Genomic DNA, 16,979 nt, shown 5'->3' with positions numbered 1-16,979 from the left:
CTGACGGGGGCGGGGGGGGGGTCCAATTGGCGAGAAGAGGTATTAATATAATTATAGAATTATTGATATTTGGGTTAGTTTCATGGGAAAAATTTATGAAGATTATCGATGGAGATATTCGGAGAGTCTTCGCGTTCGCTCGATTAAATTGAGAATTAAATTAACATATCAACGAATAGGATCGATTTTTTTCGATATTAGGTTCATTGATAATTATTTAGTCATATCCTTTGGGAGACTTATATTTCCGTATTAAGATTATTAAGTCTGATAATTTGATTCAATTATTTAATCCCGAATTTCTAAATGTGAGAGAAAAAGCGCTAATCGGTGTGTTCGAAAATAGATCATCTATTATTTTACTTAAGTAAAATCTTTGTCAGATATAAGGATATATTATTTTTATTTCTGAGACTATCATAGTCTGTGATCTCATTCAAAGAGCATAGAAATATAATAGTTATATTTATATGATTATGATAAAGATCGAAGATTTCTCCGAAATATATAGAGAATTTCAAATTATTTCCTTAATCATTTCGGTAATTCTTGAATCTATTTTCATATATATATTAATCTTTCATTGCTCTATGAGTTCAATGATCCGAGTTCTGGGGATATTAGATATGGCAGAAAATTTATTTTTTTCGATATTAAAGTCATAATGAAATAATTCCCTGAATTAATTGATAGGGATCCTTTCCATATATGTAAATTCTTTTCTCATTTCCCGAATTCTTATTTCTATTTATTTTGGTTTATTCGATGAAAATCTATGGGAATAATCTTTAATGAATTATCCTTTATTATTTTGAATCTATATATTTATCTGAATAATCCCTTCAGGGAATTATTATGCATTTATATTTCGATTATATTTATTTTCTGAATATATAAAGTATATATCAATGATTGAAGATATGGATAAAAATCATCTATATATGGCATCAATCCGACGGATTTTGGTCTTATCAGATAATTGATCCCTTTTGTAATTATATAATGAGAATCATCGAAGATCACATTAAATGATGAAATTATTAATTTTTCCTATGAATCGCAGCTATCTTAATCCCTTAACTAAATTTAATGATAATCTCATCCATATCATAAGATAATTTCCGATCCTTTATCATTTTTTCTATTATGCGAGAATAGATCTATTAGTTCCTCAATAGAAAATACGAATAACACTAAATAAAAACAATCTAACATCTCATCATCCGCACATCATCATAAATAAACTGAAATTAATGAAAATGAATCTAAATGCGATAAGCAATGCCTCTAAAATGAACGATATCAAATAAATAATGGAGTTAACGTAGATAAGTTATAATGTTTCTGGATTAATGGAACCGACCTCGCATATCGACGCCAGCAGGAAGAATATCACGAAAGACATCAGACGCCACGCAAGAATAATGACTATTCTGGAATTTTTTCCCGAAGATGACTATTTATCTTACTCGCTTGCATTGCAATTATATTAACGCGCCACCACAAATAATAATTTTCTTCAGCCATAAACATGATACAACTATATATTGCTCGGAAATAACAGTGATATGAACAGTCACGTGACAGCCAAAGTAAAAAAAAAAGACTATATAAAGCGCAAAAATATTTACTCGCTTAATTACATATATTATAACTTCCTTAATAATAAAGATATTATAATTTTGAGACTATAGAATTGATTCCTAGCGTATATAGTATAGTTTTAATTAATACGATTTATATTAATTAGTATTGTGGTGGTTTTTATTTTTTTTTGTCGTGTTTGGGTCGGACCGACTGTAGATCGTAGATTCTCAGGATCTTGCCGATTCCAGCCACCAACCGACCCTGGAAGGGCTGGAGCGCCATTGGTTGTTCCTCGACCTTGGTCTTATGCATGAATTCCAGACCCTTGCCATCTCTATGAAACTGATAGACGTAGATATAGCCTCCAGAAAATTGCCTCGGGTTGGGGACTATGTCCTTCCCAGTGCCGACGATCAAGAAGCTCTCGCCTTCCTGGCTGGCAAAGGAGACTATCGAAGCGCTGACGGCAGCCTCGTTGCTTTTGAGGTCGATTATTTGAAGCACTCGGGGCTCTTCGCCAACAGGATCAACAATGCTTATGCAGGATGCCCATCTGCCACGCCAGCGGGGGTAACCAAACTCTTTTGGCGGGAGTACCTTAGCATCGCCATCGACATCGTTTGGATGCGCCAGCAATTGCGCACGCAGCTCCGGTGCTAGCGTATTGTTTTCAGATTCGATAATATCGAAATATGGCTGATCAGGGTGCTTGACAAGTTGTCGCGGGGTATATGTAAGAGGTAGCGATTTCTGGATTAAGTTGTTGCGTAGTTGTTCGATGGAGAAGATCCTAAATTGATTAGTTAGCCTTCTAATTATATAACAGCTGCATAGTGAGCATAAACTTCAAGGCAACAAGCTATGTCGGAAGGAACAATTGACACACGAATGAGTGAGTCAACTTTATAGCCAAAAAGGTATTAGAATACGTCTATTATCATGGCGACCGATGAAACAAGAGAAAGGCGTGCAGGGTAAGACTTACCGGAGGTGATTGGCGTGGATCCCGACTATACCCTCTTCGCACTGCTTACTGCTAAAGTTGCATCCCCATTTCAAGTCTTTGTAGCTCAGGGGTGTCATCACATCCAATGGCCAAGAAAGAGCTTCTTTGACGGCCTTCCAGCACTCGGCTTAAGCTAAGACAAGTTATTGTGCTGGACATCTCCTTCTTTTCATCGTACTCTGCGAGAGATCCGTCGCTACCCATCTCAAAGTAGACAATCTCTCCTGAACTCAGAGCCACGGCTACCTGCCGCTCATTCGTCGCAGCAGCAATTATGGAACGATGTTGGGGAGCCATCCATTCGTTTGCTAGTTTGTTTCGAATGTGTCGAACTCCTTTGGGGTGGACTTGAATGAGACTATCGTCACCGGTTTGCTGGACTGCAAGGGTTTCGACTGATGTGAGAAAGCCTGAATCAGTGGCTTGCGTGACTGTCTCTCCAATACTCAAGACCATAGTATCGTTTGAGAAGGCCAGGACAATGTAGGCGTCGTATTCATCTTCACTAGTAAGCTTGGTCGTCCAAACCGCAGAAGGAGTTTCCGGCAGCTCTGAAGCAACAATTTCGTGGACTTCCAAACCATGCTTTAGCATCCGAAAAGTGCTCCTTGCACCGTTACCGCACCCCGAGTATATCTGCGGAGCGTCTTCTCCCATCAGATTTGCGACCTTGCAATCTATAAGTGGATTTATAGAATCGATACTTTCAACTAACGCCAGATTCCCCAGGGACCGCGAATAGAAGTAGATAGGGTTATAGAAAGCGCGGGGATCAGTGGGAAAGTCGTCACTGGTAAACTCAAGTTCATCGTCGTTATCTGCAAGCTTTTCGAATCGATAGAAATAATGGTTCCCAAACTCGCTAGCGACGAATAGAAATCCGCTCTTGAGAATACAGAGACTATTCGCAACCGGAATAGTATCAAAGTACTTGATCTTGATACGTTTCACCTCTCTAGTTAGATTACCATCGCTGTCTTCCAGCATATCAAGCGTCACCTTGAAAAGGTCTCCGTCTTCGGTTTGAAGGAGGAAGAAGAATGCACCAGTGCTACCCTTCAGTTTGTGCATTACTCCCGAAACTATAGTGCGCTTCCGTTGAGGGTCCTCTGTAGCGCCTCGCCGTCTCGGGATAGGGACACGAAAAGCCTCCTGGTTTGAGTGTCTATAGGTGACACTTTCCTCTCCACACACAAGCACACTACTTGGACTATCGTTTTCGCCTGGGATTTGAAAGAGTAGGGTTGATGTTTGGTTGACAGGTTCCGACCACTTGCGGACAATATGATTTAAACCGAGATCCAGCTCATAGTAGACAAGTTGTATCTCCACTTCTTGATATGCCTGACCTGATGCATCCTGGTCTGACTCTGAGTAGTTCGTCTCTAAAGCCGCGAACACAGGATTCGCATAGCCAACATCGAGAGCAACGAGGGAGAAGACAAGGACACCGTGGTTGTGAGCCTCGAGAGGCGAGGATATGGTGAGTTCGGCTTGGGCGTTGCGGTTGAAAACATAAACGAGCTTATTCTTCTCAACAGAGGCGATGAGGCATGCTCTGCCCTTGGGATCTGCAGCAAGGTATTGACCTGGGATGACACGGCGTACGCCAGACTTCCCAAATGTCTCCAAGTGGATACGAGAGAAGGGGTTTTTGGCCGGAACGTACTCGATGACAGCGATGCGGCCTGAGTCAGTGGCTAGGATGATATAGTCTAGTTTAAGGCAATATTAGCATTATATTCATGACGCCGAACACTAACAAAGTCGCAAATTCCGCCAGCGGTTGGGTTCGTGTAAAAGCTCCAAGGGACTAGTTGACAGTAGGCGCTTACCCTTGGTGCTTCCTGCAAGGCGGAACGAGACAATAGATCTGATCACGCCAAAGATGTCATGTGAGACGAGCGTTATGACTTTGCCCAGGCTCGGATCTGGACGAAGGATGGTCAGGCAAGAGCCCGAAACCGTGATAATCTGCTGTTCTTTTGTGCCAGAGAACTGGCCGACGATCGCCTGCGTGATGGCAGACGGCGGCTAGATCGTCAGCGAGTAGAGGAACATGTTTGATGTGGTCGCCATTGTGAATATATTGGGACAAAGAGGGCTGCAGCCTAAAGAGCTTCGGAGTGGTAAAAGGTACAGTAAAAACTCGCTGTAAGGATAGGGTTTTTGTCGCCGATTCTTAAGGATATGCCGAGGTATCCCTATAGCGAGGTGTGGCACAATAGCAAAACTAATCACTGCGGGGCCAGCAGATGTATCCTTAAAAACAGGATATCCTTATCTCAGGTATCTTTATCGCGAGTTTTTACTCCGTCTGCAAAAAACACGTGTTTTGGTGCGGGGTTCGGTTAGACTGTGAATCCAGGTGCAGAGGCGATCTAGCACACGCCTCAAAGTTTCGGGTAAAGTAAAACGACCCACCCCCCCCTTCTCGGGAGTCGATTGGGGCAGGGGTATTAACGACTTGCAATTGTCTACCTAAGATCTTTAAATATAAGAAAGCTAGTATATTATAAGGCTTATAATATAATCGCGTGCTTTTTAACTTATAATAAAAAGATTTCTTATAATAAAAAGATTTCTTATAATAAAAAGATTTCTTATAATAAAAAGATTTCTTATAATAAAAAGATTTCTTATAATAAAAAGATTTCTTAAAATAGAATTTTAATTTAAAGGAATTTATATATTAGTTAATTAAGTTTTAGTTTTTAAGCCTTATAAGGCCTTACAAATTTGAAGCTTATAGGGCTCTTATATTTAGTTTTAGGAACTTATTTGCTAAATTTCTGAGCTTATAAAAGATTTACTTTTTAACCTCTTTAATTTAAAGAACTATTACTAATTTATATTTTAAAAAGGGAATAGCTCATAATTATTTCAAGAATATATTCTAGTTTATATTTCACATAATATAATAACATTCACATAAATTAATTATATATAAAAGTTCTCTAATATTTATTTCACAAAATTCCTCGCTGTCTTGCTGCCTTCTTATTTGACTCTAGAAGTTTGCTATCATTTTCCACTACTAGGGTTTTGAATAAAGAATCCTCCTCAAGCAAATCGTCTCTCTCAGCATCTAGTGATACGTTAGTGTATTCAAGTGGCCAATTTGAGGATGAAGACATACGAAGCCAAAACATCTCGGTTTTGATATTGCAGAAAGATTTGATCAGCTCAGAATCTCTGCCAAGCATTTTGGAGATTTCTTCCTTCCGCCAGTCAAATGTAAGAGGGGTGGTTGTTTTGTAAAGTGCTGAATAGATGGAAGTGATTGCGTTGTAAAGATGCCTCCCAAGACTATAGATCGGGCCTGTTACTAAGAAGTGTAAGTCGTCGGGAGAAGAAATAAAAATTTGCTTATACCTACCCGACGCTCTACCTCCATAAACAGACCATATGAAAACCAAGTGGGACTTGTAGTATAGCAACAAAAGCCACAAGCACACCCATATGGCGATTGGATTCTGGCTCCCGATGCTTTGGGAACTATGCAGTATTCTCTCAAGTTCAGAAAGTACTTCAGCTTCCAATTTCACAGCTTCTTTCATAACGAGGTTTTGTATTTGAGACTGCATTGCCCAGGATGCAAACTCTGTCTCAACGGAATCTTTTGTCTGCTTCATGATCGGGCACAGCCTGTAAAGACCCAGTAGAAGTTTCATGTGTATTACCTTTTTCAAAAGACTTTGCTGTGAAGAAATTACTACTCATTTATTCATCAAACGAATGTTACTTACTAGTGGTAGATTGCGATCTTTATTGGAATAATCTTCCGCAAATTCGCTGAATGCTTTTTGCAGGCCAGATAAAGGGCCTGAATCGCAGAAATGGTGTCGAGTTTCTCTGCAATAAAGCAGCTCTTCAAGGGGTGGTAATGAGTCGAAAATGAAAGCGCTATTACCATCGGGGATTACGGTTTCTTCCCGCTCCCGATAATTCCAAGACACAAGAACCCTTGCGATGTCTTCCGAAACCGGATGCGGCTGGTAATCCTGAATTCTGACTGCGAAAAATGTACTAGACCTTCCGCAACAAGATGGATACGAAACGTAAACCGTCTTCTCTGTGTGTGGGATACGTGGGTATACGGTGAAACTTGGGGCGTCGTCGCTCCTGTAAAGGTCTGTCGTTCGGACTGTTCAGGATGAGACTTTCATAAAGTCTAGATAAGCATACCGATATTATTAAAACGCACTGCCATCAAGCTCTGTCTGCTACAGATCTCGTGCCCAAGTCCAGTATTCCCAGCTCGCTTGAGGCATTGCTGGCACGGTAGCCCGAAATCGCACTATCGGGTGATTAGTTCGTACTCCTTCAGGCTCATGATGGATCTTGAACTGACTGCTGCTTTCCGAAGTTTACATCGAACACATGCCCCAATCAGCCGGTTCAACGCCACCTCTTTCTTTCGGGTTGGAGCAAAAGCCTTCCTTCGCCTCGGCACAACATTCTTGTTCTGGTCAGTAGAGAAAATGACAACATGCTTCTGCCATTTCCTTCGCTTTATTGCAGGACTTTCGTCGCCTTCATCGAGTACTGCTGTCTTACTCTTGAGATAACCCTTGGCAAAAGGCAAAGTCGCACTTGACTTTAGGCTTGCCGAATCCGAGGCGTTCGAGGCTTGGGGGGTCGGAACCACGTTTTCCTGAGCTGAAGGGGCCGCACTGCCAGAGTCATTCACAGGGGGTAAGCCGGAGCCCCAAGGAGACTGATCTACTGAAAGAATTTGGCGGTAAATTGGACCCTGGGTTTCTGGCGGTGAGCTTGGGGCTTCTCCATGCCCGAACCCAGAGATAGGATAGTCTAACAAGTCGCAATAAAGGCCATATTCTCCGAAGAGGTCATAGGTTGCCTCTGGAAAGAACGTAGAGTAGTCTTGCAGATCATGTGTGTGATCGAAGGAGTCCATCGCGGCGGGTTGTTCGAAACTGAGAGGATTCGATTCAGGGAATAAGTAGAGACTGATGTACTGGCAGATCACTGTCTGCTTCTTGAAGAGTGAGGAATATGAAGCTTATATAACGTTAGGTGATAAGGCTTGCCATGCTAAGCGAGGCTCGGAATCCGGTGACTAGAATAGGAAATCATGGCGTTTTGGTACGAAGCTTGCGCTACTGGTCCAATCAGATGGCCCTAGGCTGTCCATTAACTCCCCGGTGAGTAGAATTTCTACTTCAAGTCTCCGAACTCCCAAACGCCCCTGTAGTTGCTGAACTAGCAGATGTTTTTATGAGGTTGTAAGAGAGTTATATTCTTAGAGTCGTTGAAACAGATCTAAACTAATATATTTAAAATCCAGCACGTGACCATGAAGGGGTTACAAGCCCCATCCAACAGTAGTCACTTCCTTTGATCTCTTCTGTTTAAACGATATTGTTGCTCCATAAACAATGCTAATGTCAAATGAGGAAGGAAGCCTTGAGCTAAGCTTCTAGTAGTCTTAATCCTTTATTCACTCCTAGCTTAGAAGCTATTTAGCTATTATTTCAATTGCAATACTAGCTATAGCGGAGGGAGACAGAGGGGATTCAAAAAATCAAAAAAATCAAAAAAACCTCGAAGCTAGTATAGTGGGGAATCAGGGGATGGTCACGCGGCTGGTCACGTGCTCTCGGCTATGCATCTCCTCCTGTATATAGCTCTCTCCTCCTCTCCTTCTCTCCTTCTCACCAATATGGTGTCCTGAGTACTCGAGTTCTTATATATATATATATATATTAGTGTCCCCGCGTGCCCCTCTTGACTAGGTGCCTGAGAGAGAATTAACAATGTTTAATATTATAGTTAAAGATAATATAAAGCATAGTTAAATATAACTCCCTAGTTCAAGAGGCTCAAATGCAGGGCCAGACGAGAGCAGCCCATGAGAGCTACAGAGGGCGCGTGTACTACCCACTTTTTCGGTATCTAAAGAGGAAATAAATAGTCGCTAAGAGACACTTATTGCGTTTGAAGGAGAGGGGATCGTTAACTGGTCTTGCTTCGCTCGACCTCCCTTCTGAGCCTCCTTAGTCCTAGAGTCGTCTCGCTTCCCTTACGTAATGGTCCCCCCCCCAAAAGCACTTAAAAAACGTAGATTTATGTTAAAATATATCCTACTTAAGGGGTAGACTCTAATCCCCGTCGCGCGATCGCCCCTCCTTCTCTTTATACCTTTACCGAGGCCGGTTTTAGTCACATGTTGGGTCACCCGTCTCGAGCAGCAGCTTGACCACAGCCTCGTACCATCCATTAGCTGCCCTTGGGAGCGACGCCTGGCCGCCCTTGTAGTATGGTGCAAATGATGAGGAATTTGGAGTAGGCTTGAACGGAAGTGATGCGGAAAGGGACGATGGCTAATGCAGATATGACTTACTTGTGAGCTGAGATCGATGTGCTAAACTTAATGACTGCGATGAGCTGAGATTGTCTAATGTTAACGGACTGAGCATTCATGCCACACGATGTCTGGAAAGAGAAGAAAGCATCGCCAACGCATCGTTCTGATATTCACAGCACTAGGGACATTTCAATACGGCTACACGGTTCTGCGGCCAACCAACGTGAGAGGCTGGAGATACATTGGCAGTGATATCCTCAGCCCCCAAGACTCGACACTAGCCTTGATAGCTCAAAGCAAAACATCGAGGGGGAAAGTGGACAATTGGTGGTGTAGGCTGTAGAAGATGGTAGAATAGTCCTTGCGAAATGGAAACGAAGTTTAGCAGGCTTGTACTTGTAGTACGACCACTGAATTCCCGAGAGCCGACAGCCGACTCGGTCTATCTCACGGGATACAACCTTCTTTCAAGCAGCAACAATCCTGATGCCCTCGACCCTGCATCTTCTCTTCGAAGTTAACCAAATCAACAAACCAAGTCCCAGTTCTCATCAACACCTCGGGCCATAAAGTGGTACCGAAGTAGGGAAGGGGAACGATTCAGGATGGAGAGGGGAGGTGTTTTGGTGATAGGGAAGGGTTGTTTATTGTCGTTGCATCGCTGAAGCCGAAGGAAAAGCTTTGAATGAGACAAAGACTCGAAATTTGGACGAGGAAGCTCAAGAGCCGTCGTCGGCCGAGAATGGTCTCCGAACACTCTGCGCCCAAAAGCTCGATCTCACCAATACATCAACCATCGCCACGCTTTGCTCAAAGTTACCTACGTCCTACATGAATTCACCATCTGCACCAATTCGTAAACGTTGGGCTCGACAGCCACCAGATCCACGTTCAAAGCCCTCACGTAGGCATAATTTCTTCTCTGTACGATGATTGCAACATGATGTCCTCTCCCACCGGACCCCAGGAACAATCTGGGCGCACTACTATGCTATCCGAGCAGGTGTTGGTAAAGCCGATGTCTCGAGTGGCTAGTAGCGGAAGAGACGGCGAGGCTGGCCCCGGAAGCAAACGTGAGGTTGGCTACGAAGAGACATCTAAGTGCAATTAGTGCGTGCTGATTGGGGGCCTTGACAATGGGGTTTTAGTTGAACCATATTATCAAACTCTGCATATGCTCGTTTATTTAGCTGAACCATAGTATCGCTTAAGGAAGCGAGACAGCTAGCCGAGCAAATGAATAGGTTTTGTGGCCATTATATTTTAGGCATACGCTCTGTATATACTCTGTATATGCTCTCCTTATACGGGCTAGGAAGGTTCGGGTTAGTCCCGAGCTTGCGAGGGGGCTTAGGGTCAGGGGTTAGGGTCTGGGTTAGTCCGGGGGGTTGGGGGGCGGTGGGAGCCCCCCGTATTGGGATATATTAAAGCGTAAAGGCCTTACGGGTTAGGGTTAGTATATGCCAAGTATATGGATTCCATATACCGAGCATATACTAAAGGCAATAGCAATAATAAAGCAAAGTGTGTCTAACTTATATACTTCTTAGTAATAAAGGTCGAGTATATATTTAGTATATGGGTTCCATATACCGAGCATATGCTTGAGTAATAGTAATAGTAAAGCAAGATATATTCTAGCTTACTTATGTGCTTCTTAATAATAAGAGTAAAGCATGTGCTAGGTATATGGGTTTCATATGCCGAGTATATACTTGAGTAATAATAATAGTAAAGCAAGATATATTCTAACTTACTTATGTGCTGCTTCTTAGTAGTAAAGGCTAAGCATATGCTGGGAGTATGCCTGGCGGGCCGTTGAGAGGAGGTCGGGGTTGGAAGGTGGGTATAAACGAGGATAGGTGTCTATATATTATTAAAGATAGTAAGTATAGTGTAGTTTTTGGTGAGGGAAGTTGAACCATATTATGGAAAATACAAGGGTATTCTCGCTACTGATAATATTGTTCAACTTAAGCGATACTATGGTTCAGCTACTGGCTCCTTGACAATAGGTAATTGGTGAAGTACGAACTGCTGATGTTTGATAGTAGTGGATGGATGCAAGAGCTGGGTGGGGTGTTGGACGCTTGTTAGTGTTGGATGGATGTCAGTGCTAGATAAGTGGAAGTTTTGTCTATCTACGCTCTCCAAGCTGTTTGAATTTGCACGAGCAGCGGACCTGGTTTATATACTCCAAAGACATAATGCCTGAATGTTCCCGAGAAGACGTTGATAAGGGCAGTACAGTGGAAAGACAGTCGCGAATTTAGTCGATAGCGTCTCCTCAACCGTAATAGAGATCGAAAAGATTCGCTTCTCGGATCCCAGCACACATTATTGGAAGTCTGAAGCTGGAGACTCGACGTCGAACTGCAATAAAGCTTCACAAATAGCCAGATATCACCCAGATGACGGGTCTATCCCCTAGAGAGTTTGTAAGCGGACTGCCCACAATAGCAGGATCCGTAAACTTGTACAGAGCTTCAGAAGAAGATCTGCGCAAAGGCCATGGGGGGTCGCATATATCTCACGAGGGTCTAGAAATAGGCAAAAAAACCAACCTTTCAATTCTGCTATTCATCTTTCTCCCTACAAGTACTACAGAGCTACTTCCCTGATGGTTCCCCCGAGCCGGTGGCAGATATAGCAACGAATGGTCGTTTAGGATCGTTGGTGGGGGAAATTTGGTGGTTAGCTTGGGTGTTCAAAGATTTATGGGGGAAGAAAGTGGGGCATATCACGAGAGGCAGCTCTAGAAACATCTTGCAATATACGCCGTGTCTCCAGGCGAATGTTTTGATGGCGACCGGATGCCTGGCTAAAAATAACTAAGGTTCGGCCCGTAATGGATTCCTGAGCCAAAGCCACAAACGCCAGCAGCTTTCTGCCCCGCGATTTTGAGCCACAAAAGCCCCACCACAAATATGTCGTCACCTGCATATCGGTCACAACAGCTAGCTCCGAATAATGTAATACCGTATGGGCTGGTCAGCTTGGACTTCAGTTGAGGAAGGTTCACATGCATGAACAAATCAAAGGGAGTGTGGTGATAATTTGATAGAATTTTTAGCCTCTGCATTTGCATAACAGAAGTGGGAAAACCCAGCGGGAAAACCACTACCGAGACCAACCTGCTCGTTGCACCACCGATCCTCATACCAATGACTCCCGCTGTTGAAAGAAGGACAGGAGGTATTCGCGACGATATTAACAGACGTAACTAATACCACAAGCCCGCTGATTATCCAATGCCGTCAACATTTGTCGCTACAATAGTAAATATGCTATTATCTGGAGCGAATACTTACACACCAGTAACCACAATCACCAGAACAGCACTGTATATTTAATTCCCTCGTCAGCTTTGTCGCTTGCAGTGAATATACTATTAACTAAAGAGGATACTCACACCGAAGGAAGCACAAGAAGCAGGAAGACATGATTGTGGCGCTGGGTCTACCAAAGAACCAGCATCTATTTCCGACGCTGGCGCTGCCAGTGCCACGCCAGTAGCCAGCGCAGATAGGAGGTAGAGAAAGCGCATTTTGGTAGATGGAGTTCAATGAGGATGGCGATGTTGATTTGCACTTCGGCGACTTGAGTGGTCCTAGTTTGGTAGATTTGATGTCAAGCTCTCGCGTTGCTCCCGGTGCCTTTATACCTCTCATTAACACTACAGGTCCACACGGTTCGACATATTCTGCTCTAGGAAGGAAGGAAGATAGTAAAGTAAGACGGTTTATCAATTGTCCCGATTAGATTAATTGTGCTTGAGACTTTTTATACGGCGAGGCTATTTAGAACTTAGCGGCGGCTTGTTAGTGGGTGGGTTTGAGTTTGAGTTTGGAGCTGCAGACTAGTACAGGCTCCAGGTAGGACAAGTAAATAATCGATCCGACTAAAACGCAGATCAACACCGCAAGGAGGTGGTAAGACTACATACCCGGCACAGCCCCGGAGTAAATTTCAATGAAGCTGACGCACATGGCCAGATGCAACATGATACTCAGTCTAGAGAGGAGTAAGCCTCTGACTTCTGCCATGAAAGCCAAGAGTCAGCATTTTTCTTGTCTCTAGGAGTATGATCTTGGGTTCATCCGTCACCGAACGCAGGGTAGGGAATAGTGTGACTTCAGTCCAGTGCCACCGCGGTGCCACCGCAGTGGTGCTGTCTAATATAGCTATAGTCTAGTTTAGTGGAAGATATATTGCACCGCGCTAATAACTAGTAAATAAGATCCTATAGGCTAATTATATATTACCGGATCTAGAAGAGCTATATATAACAGCTCAAGCTAAAAGTAATATCTGAATATTATAAGATAGCCTTCTTTTATACTATAAAAAACTCTATATTACAGAGAATAAAATAAGCCCCAAACTATTTTTATAGACTATTCTAATCCGTAAATTATATAATAAACCCGTTTCTGGATATTCTGGATATATAAAGCTCTATTAGTTATTTAAGAAGTAATATTACTAGTTATTTATAAGCAAGAATATTAATTAATATTATAGTAATTACTATACTTATAAAAGATTATATATACCAAGAAATAAGGAGCCTAATTTGCTTTATTCTTTTCCAGTTTCTGATTATTTCTAGTAATATATTACTATAGACTTTAAAAGCTGCCCGGAAAGCAAAGTACGCTATAATATAGTTACTATATTTGTGGATTACTTATTTAAGTATTTAATTACAATTCCTATATAAGATATAATTATAGCCAAGCAGCTAGTATTTCTGTTTTTACTTTATATAATATATTAAATAGGCATTCTAGAAACAATTATATTAAATTAGGAATTTCAATTTATATTTAATTTTTAAAGTAAATTCTATATAAGAATTAGTATTAAGCTCAAGCTCTTAATAGCTAATTATTCTCAAGTAGATAGCATAATACGGCAAGCCGTACTCTATTAAAATCGCTTTATTTTAATGGTTTTGAGGTTTTGGTTATATAATAAAGGCCCCAGCCTTTATTATATAAGAAAGCTAGTTTTTTTATAGTTCTAGATAATAATCTCTCCTTTATATTTAATTAATTAAGCTTTTGCATACTATATACTATTTATACTTTACTATTTCTGCCTTTATTTCTGTTATTTTATTATTAAGTCACGTTTTATATTCTAGTATACTTTATATAGGTTTTTGTCTTATTATAGTTTCCCTCTTATAATACTCTATACGAATATTCTTATAATTTCTCTCTTATAAAAGGCTATACTCAAATTCATTACTGAAATTACTATTAGGTAAGTAATAATACTATTCTCTCAGATTATTCTAATTAATTACTTGGCCCGGAGTACCTATAAGCTTAATAATAATATCCCCGTTAATAATAGCCTTATTAATGTCCTAAAATAGCTTCTGTGCCATTATATTTAGTGGGAGCCTTCCGCTAGTATTATAATTAATGAAATCTTTCTAAGAACCTTTATTATATATTGCTTTATTCCGGAAGTAGTAAGTTTATATACTAGTAATAGGATCTATAATAAGGTCTTTAAGACAAATGCGGCAATCTCTACTATTAATACCGAATTTGCACTTAATAGCTTTATTAATAAGACATACTAATCGATTCTTAATGGTTTTAATAGTTTCGGAAAGGCTGCTATATCGGTCGGGGTTTTGGCAGTTTGTAAGTTAGGCGCTTTATAACAGTTTGTTATTTAACCTGAATCCTCACCTGCAAGAAATCTATTTTTGTTCGAAAAGTTGAGCAGGCTGCTTTATTAGTAATACTGTATTAGTTAAGGTGAGTGAAAGTGAGGTGAAGGTGAGAGCAATAATAGATAAAAGGCGACTTGTTTTAGTTCCTTAGTTATAACTGCCATTAGCTAAAATTACAAAAATATTAGTTAAGGATTATTTTAGAGCCAATTCTAGACCTCTGTTAGGCAAAGCTATATCCCCTAATTCTATTAAATCTTATAAACTTAATCTTATTACTTATTATATAGAAATATATTATATTAATTAATTAATTAATTAATTCCTGACTATACTAATATCAGCGACCCCCTAAGCCTATTTTAGACTACCTAGTGGCTCGAAATAGCGGATATGAAATAGTTATAACTGTTAAACAAACCGAACTTAATACAAAGATCCAGAACTGCGAGGATATTACAAAATGCGTCCCTTTTGTAGCGTTATCAACGTCGTTAAGCTGTGATTGAACAAGACTAGAACTGAAAAGAGTCTAGAAATATTAATCTTATACTCTCTATACGCTAAGGGATTTCACTAACCGCAATTAGAGAAGCAGGTAAATAGAGCGTTGCAACAATACTAAGGATCTTCAGCGTTCTTGAATCTTTATGGCCCTGCCGTGCAAGTTGGGTCAGTGTCGTATTGTCCCCGTGAATCTGAGAGGCGGTGCGTTGTAAGATATCCAAGTTATTTCGCATGGCCTGGGCAGCTTCTTGGAGATTCTTGTTGTCTCGAATGTCTAGGATTTTGGAGAGCTGATAACTATTACGTTAATCATTAATCACTATTCTAGAGAGTAGACTGCTTACCAATTGGTTTGTTCCCAATGAATACTCTAAGATGCGGTTGATATCAATGCTATGACGTTGTATCTGTTGGATATAGACTTCGATCTCCGTTAGTAATTGTTCGTCTTCATCAATCACTTTTAAAGCGACTAGCTTGCGGTAGTGATGACTGCAACCTTTTACAACTTCCAAACATGAAACGAGAACGACTGAAGTTCTAAGGAGCTTTTGTCGAAGTAACTGCAGATTCTGAATGTCCTGGAGGCTGACTTGGAAGTCATTGCTAGCCTTGCCGTTTATGCACGAGAAACATGCCTTTTCGTCCTGCCAAGGACCTCATTAGCACTGACCTTATAGCGAGCATTATGGTTTATTTACTAATACTGAAAGCTGCACCTGCAAATGTTCGAGATACTCCTGCCAGTTTACAGCCATAGCCGAGATAAAGATAACGTGTGGAACCATCGGGTTGATTCGCAATTTAACGTTCTTTTGTGATCTGTTTCGTAATGTCTGGTCTAGTTGTGCGCGCATCCTGTCTGAAACTTGCAAAAGGACCCAGCTAGAGCGACAAGTCTTTAGACAGATCTGTTGATATACTCCACACCGTCGTAAAGACCATGGGTCTCCTCTGTTCCGTCCATTCAAATCTACATATTGTAAGTTGTAGCAGAATTCTGCGATTGCGCGTTAGCCTGGAGGTTTTTGATATAGACGAAATATACTTGCCATGAATATCTGAACCTTGAGGGTCCGCTGCTCTGGAGGTTTTCGATCTATACCCACTCCAGTTGTGAGTATCTTCATGCGTTTTAAAGCCATATGCTTGGACGAAATCTAGAAATGGCACGAATATGTGATGTGACGCAAGTAAGATCCTAAATGCGCGCAAGGAAACACAAAATCGTCCCCATGAAGATTGTTGAAAAATCAAGCTGCCATATTAATAATTAGAATAGACAAACCAGGAAGGGATGCACCTACTAAAAAGTATCTTGAGTAGAGGGACTTTTATTAATCTGGAGTGTCATTAATATATCACCTGACCTTGCACCTAGTCATGGTACAAACCGCAATTTGTTTTTGTAATCCAACAACATCTTCCACAACTGACGACTCAACATCTGCAGAGAATCAATCATCTGGCGCACCTAATCTTGGATCGAGGCGGTCTCACGCCCGGTTCCGGAAAGGATTCTGACTATGTCCAATCTGTCTCCTTGTCTGGCAAAAACCCGTTGAGACTCGGCGTTGAAAAATTGGTGATAACGTTCCACATCAACACCAACGGGAACATACGAGCCATCAGTTCCGAGCGGGTAATGATCGGTTTCCCGGTTTTGATGTTCAGTCATGATAATAATTCGCTGTAGGGAAGTGAGGCTTCGGTAAGATAGTAGGTGGTTCAATAGTGCTTGGACACGTAGGTTCGTCTCGTATTACGGGATTGCGACATTTAAATGTTGGTGTGGCGGGCAGGATTTAGGCAGCAATAACCCGCGTAGTAAGGCGTTTGAAACATGGTTTGTC

At 41.3% G+C, this 16,979-nt stretch overlaps 3 protein-coding genes across 3 annotated transcripts; all 3 read right to left on the bottom strand.

Moving 5' to 3' along the window:
- Positions 1–878: 878 nt before the first annotated feature.
- Positions 879–7,588, bottom strand: K444DRAFT_659014 (uncharacterized protein; the record flags this gene model as incomplete). Its single annotated transcript, XM_024886321.1, has 11 exons — positions 6,948–7,588; positions 6,782–6,893; positions 6,343–6,728; positions 5,973–6,294; positions 5,733–5,921; positions 5,632–5,681; positions 4,429–4,627; positions 2,772–4,293; positions 2,573–2,620; positions 1,844–2,377; positions 879–885 (listed from the first exon to the last, which is right to left on the bottom strand). Exons 1-11 carry the CDS (start codon positions 7,512–7,514, stop codon positions 879–881), a joined length of 3,936 nt encoding a protein of 1,311 aa, XP_024743684.1. The 5' UTR covers positions 7,515–7,588.
- Positions 7,589–11,607: 4,019 nt separating this feature from the next.
- K444DRAFT_125992 (uncharacterized protein) lies at positions 11,608–12,254 on the bottom strand. The gene is made up of 2 exons (XM_024870422.1): positions 12,236–12,254; positions 11,608–12,164 (listed from the first exon to the last, which is right to left on the bottom strand). The coding sequence occupies exon 2, from the start codon at positions 12,082–12,084 to the stop codon at positions 11,746–11,748; it is 339 nt and encodes a 112-aa protein (XP_024743683.1). The 5' UTR covers positions 12,085–12,164; positions 12,236–12,254; the 3' UTR covers positions 11,608–11,745.
- A 2,689-nt stretch (positions 12,255–14,943) lies between these two features.
- On the bottom strand, positions 14,944–16,841 carry K444DRAFT_607078 (uncharacterized protein). The gene is made up of 9 exons (XM_024879106.1): positions 16,627–16,841; positions 16,521–16,573; positions 16,434–16,468; positions 16,179–16,384; positions 15,828–16,126; positions 15,626–15,773; positions 15,471–15,547; positions 15,201–15,416; positions 14,944–15,151 (listed from the first exon to the last, which is right to left on the bottom strand). The coding sequence occupies exons 1-9, from the start codon at positions 16,802–16,804 to the stop codon at positions 14,987–14,989; spliced, it is 1,377 nt and encodes a 458-aa protein (XP_024743682.1). The 5' UTR covers positions 16,805–16,841; the 3' UTR covers positions 14,944–14,986.
- Positions 16,842–16,979: the final 138 nt, after the last annotated feature.

The sequence above is a fragment of the Hyaloscypha bicolor genome (genome assembly GCF_002865645.1).
Source record: "Hyaloscypha bicolor E unplaced genomic scaffold K444scaffold_13, whole genome shotgun sequence".
NCBI classification, from domain to species: Eukaryota; Fungi; Ascomycota; class Leotiomycetes; order Helotiales; family Hyaloscyphaceae; genus Hyaloscypha; species Hyaloscypha bicolor.
This window is presented reverse-complemented; position numbering and strand designations above follow the sequence as displayed.

Bases quoted from the DNA above. Each gene is read 5' to 3' on its own strand.
- K444DRAFT_125992 (XM_024870422.1), bottom strand. From the start codon at position 12,084: ATGAGGATCGGTGGTGCAACGAGCAGGTTGGTCTCGGTAGTGGTTTTC.
- K444DRAFT_607078 (XM_024879106.1), bottom strand. From the start codon at position 16,804: ATGACTGAACATCAAAACCGGGAAACCGATCATTACCCGCTCGGAACT. The intron at 16,127-16,178 runs GCAAGTATATTT...GCGCAATCGCAG, and splicing joins TCAAGGTTCAGATATTCATG to AATTCTGCTACAACTTACAA. The intron at 15,152-15,200 runs GTTAGTGAAATC...TAATATTTCTAG, and splicing joins TACCTGCTTCTCTAATTGCG to ACTCTTTTCAGTTCTAGTCT.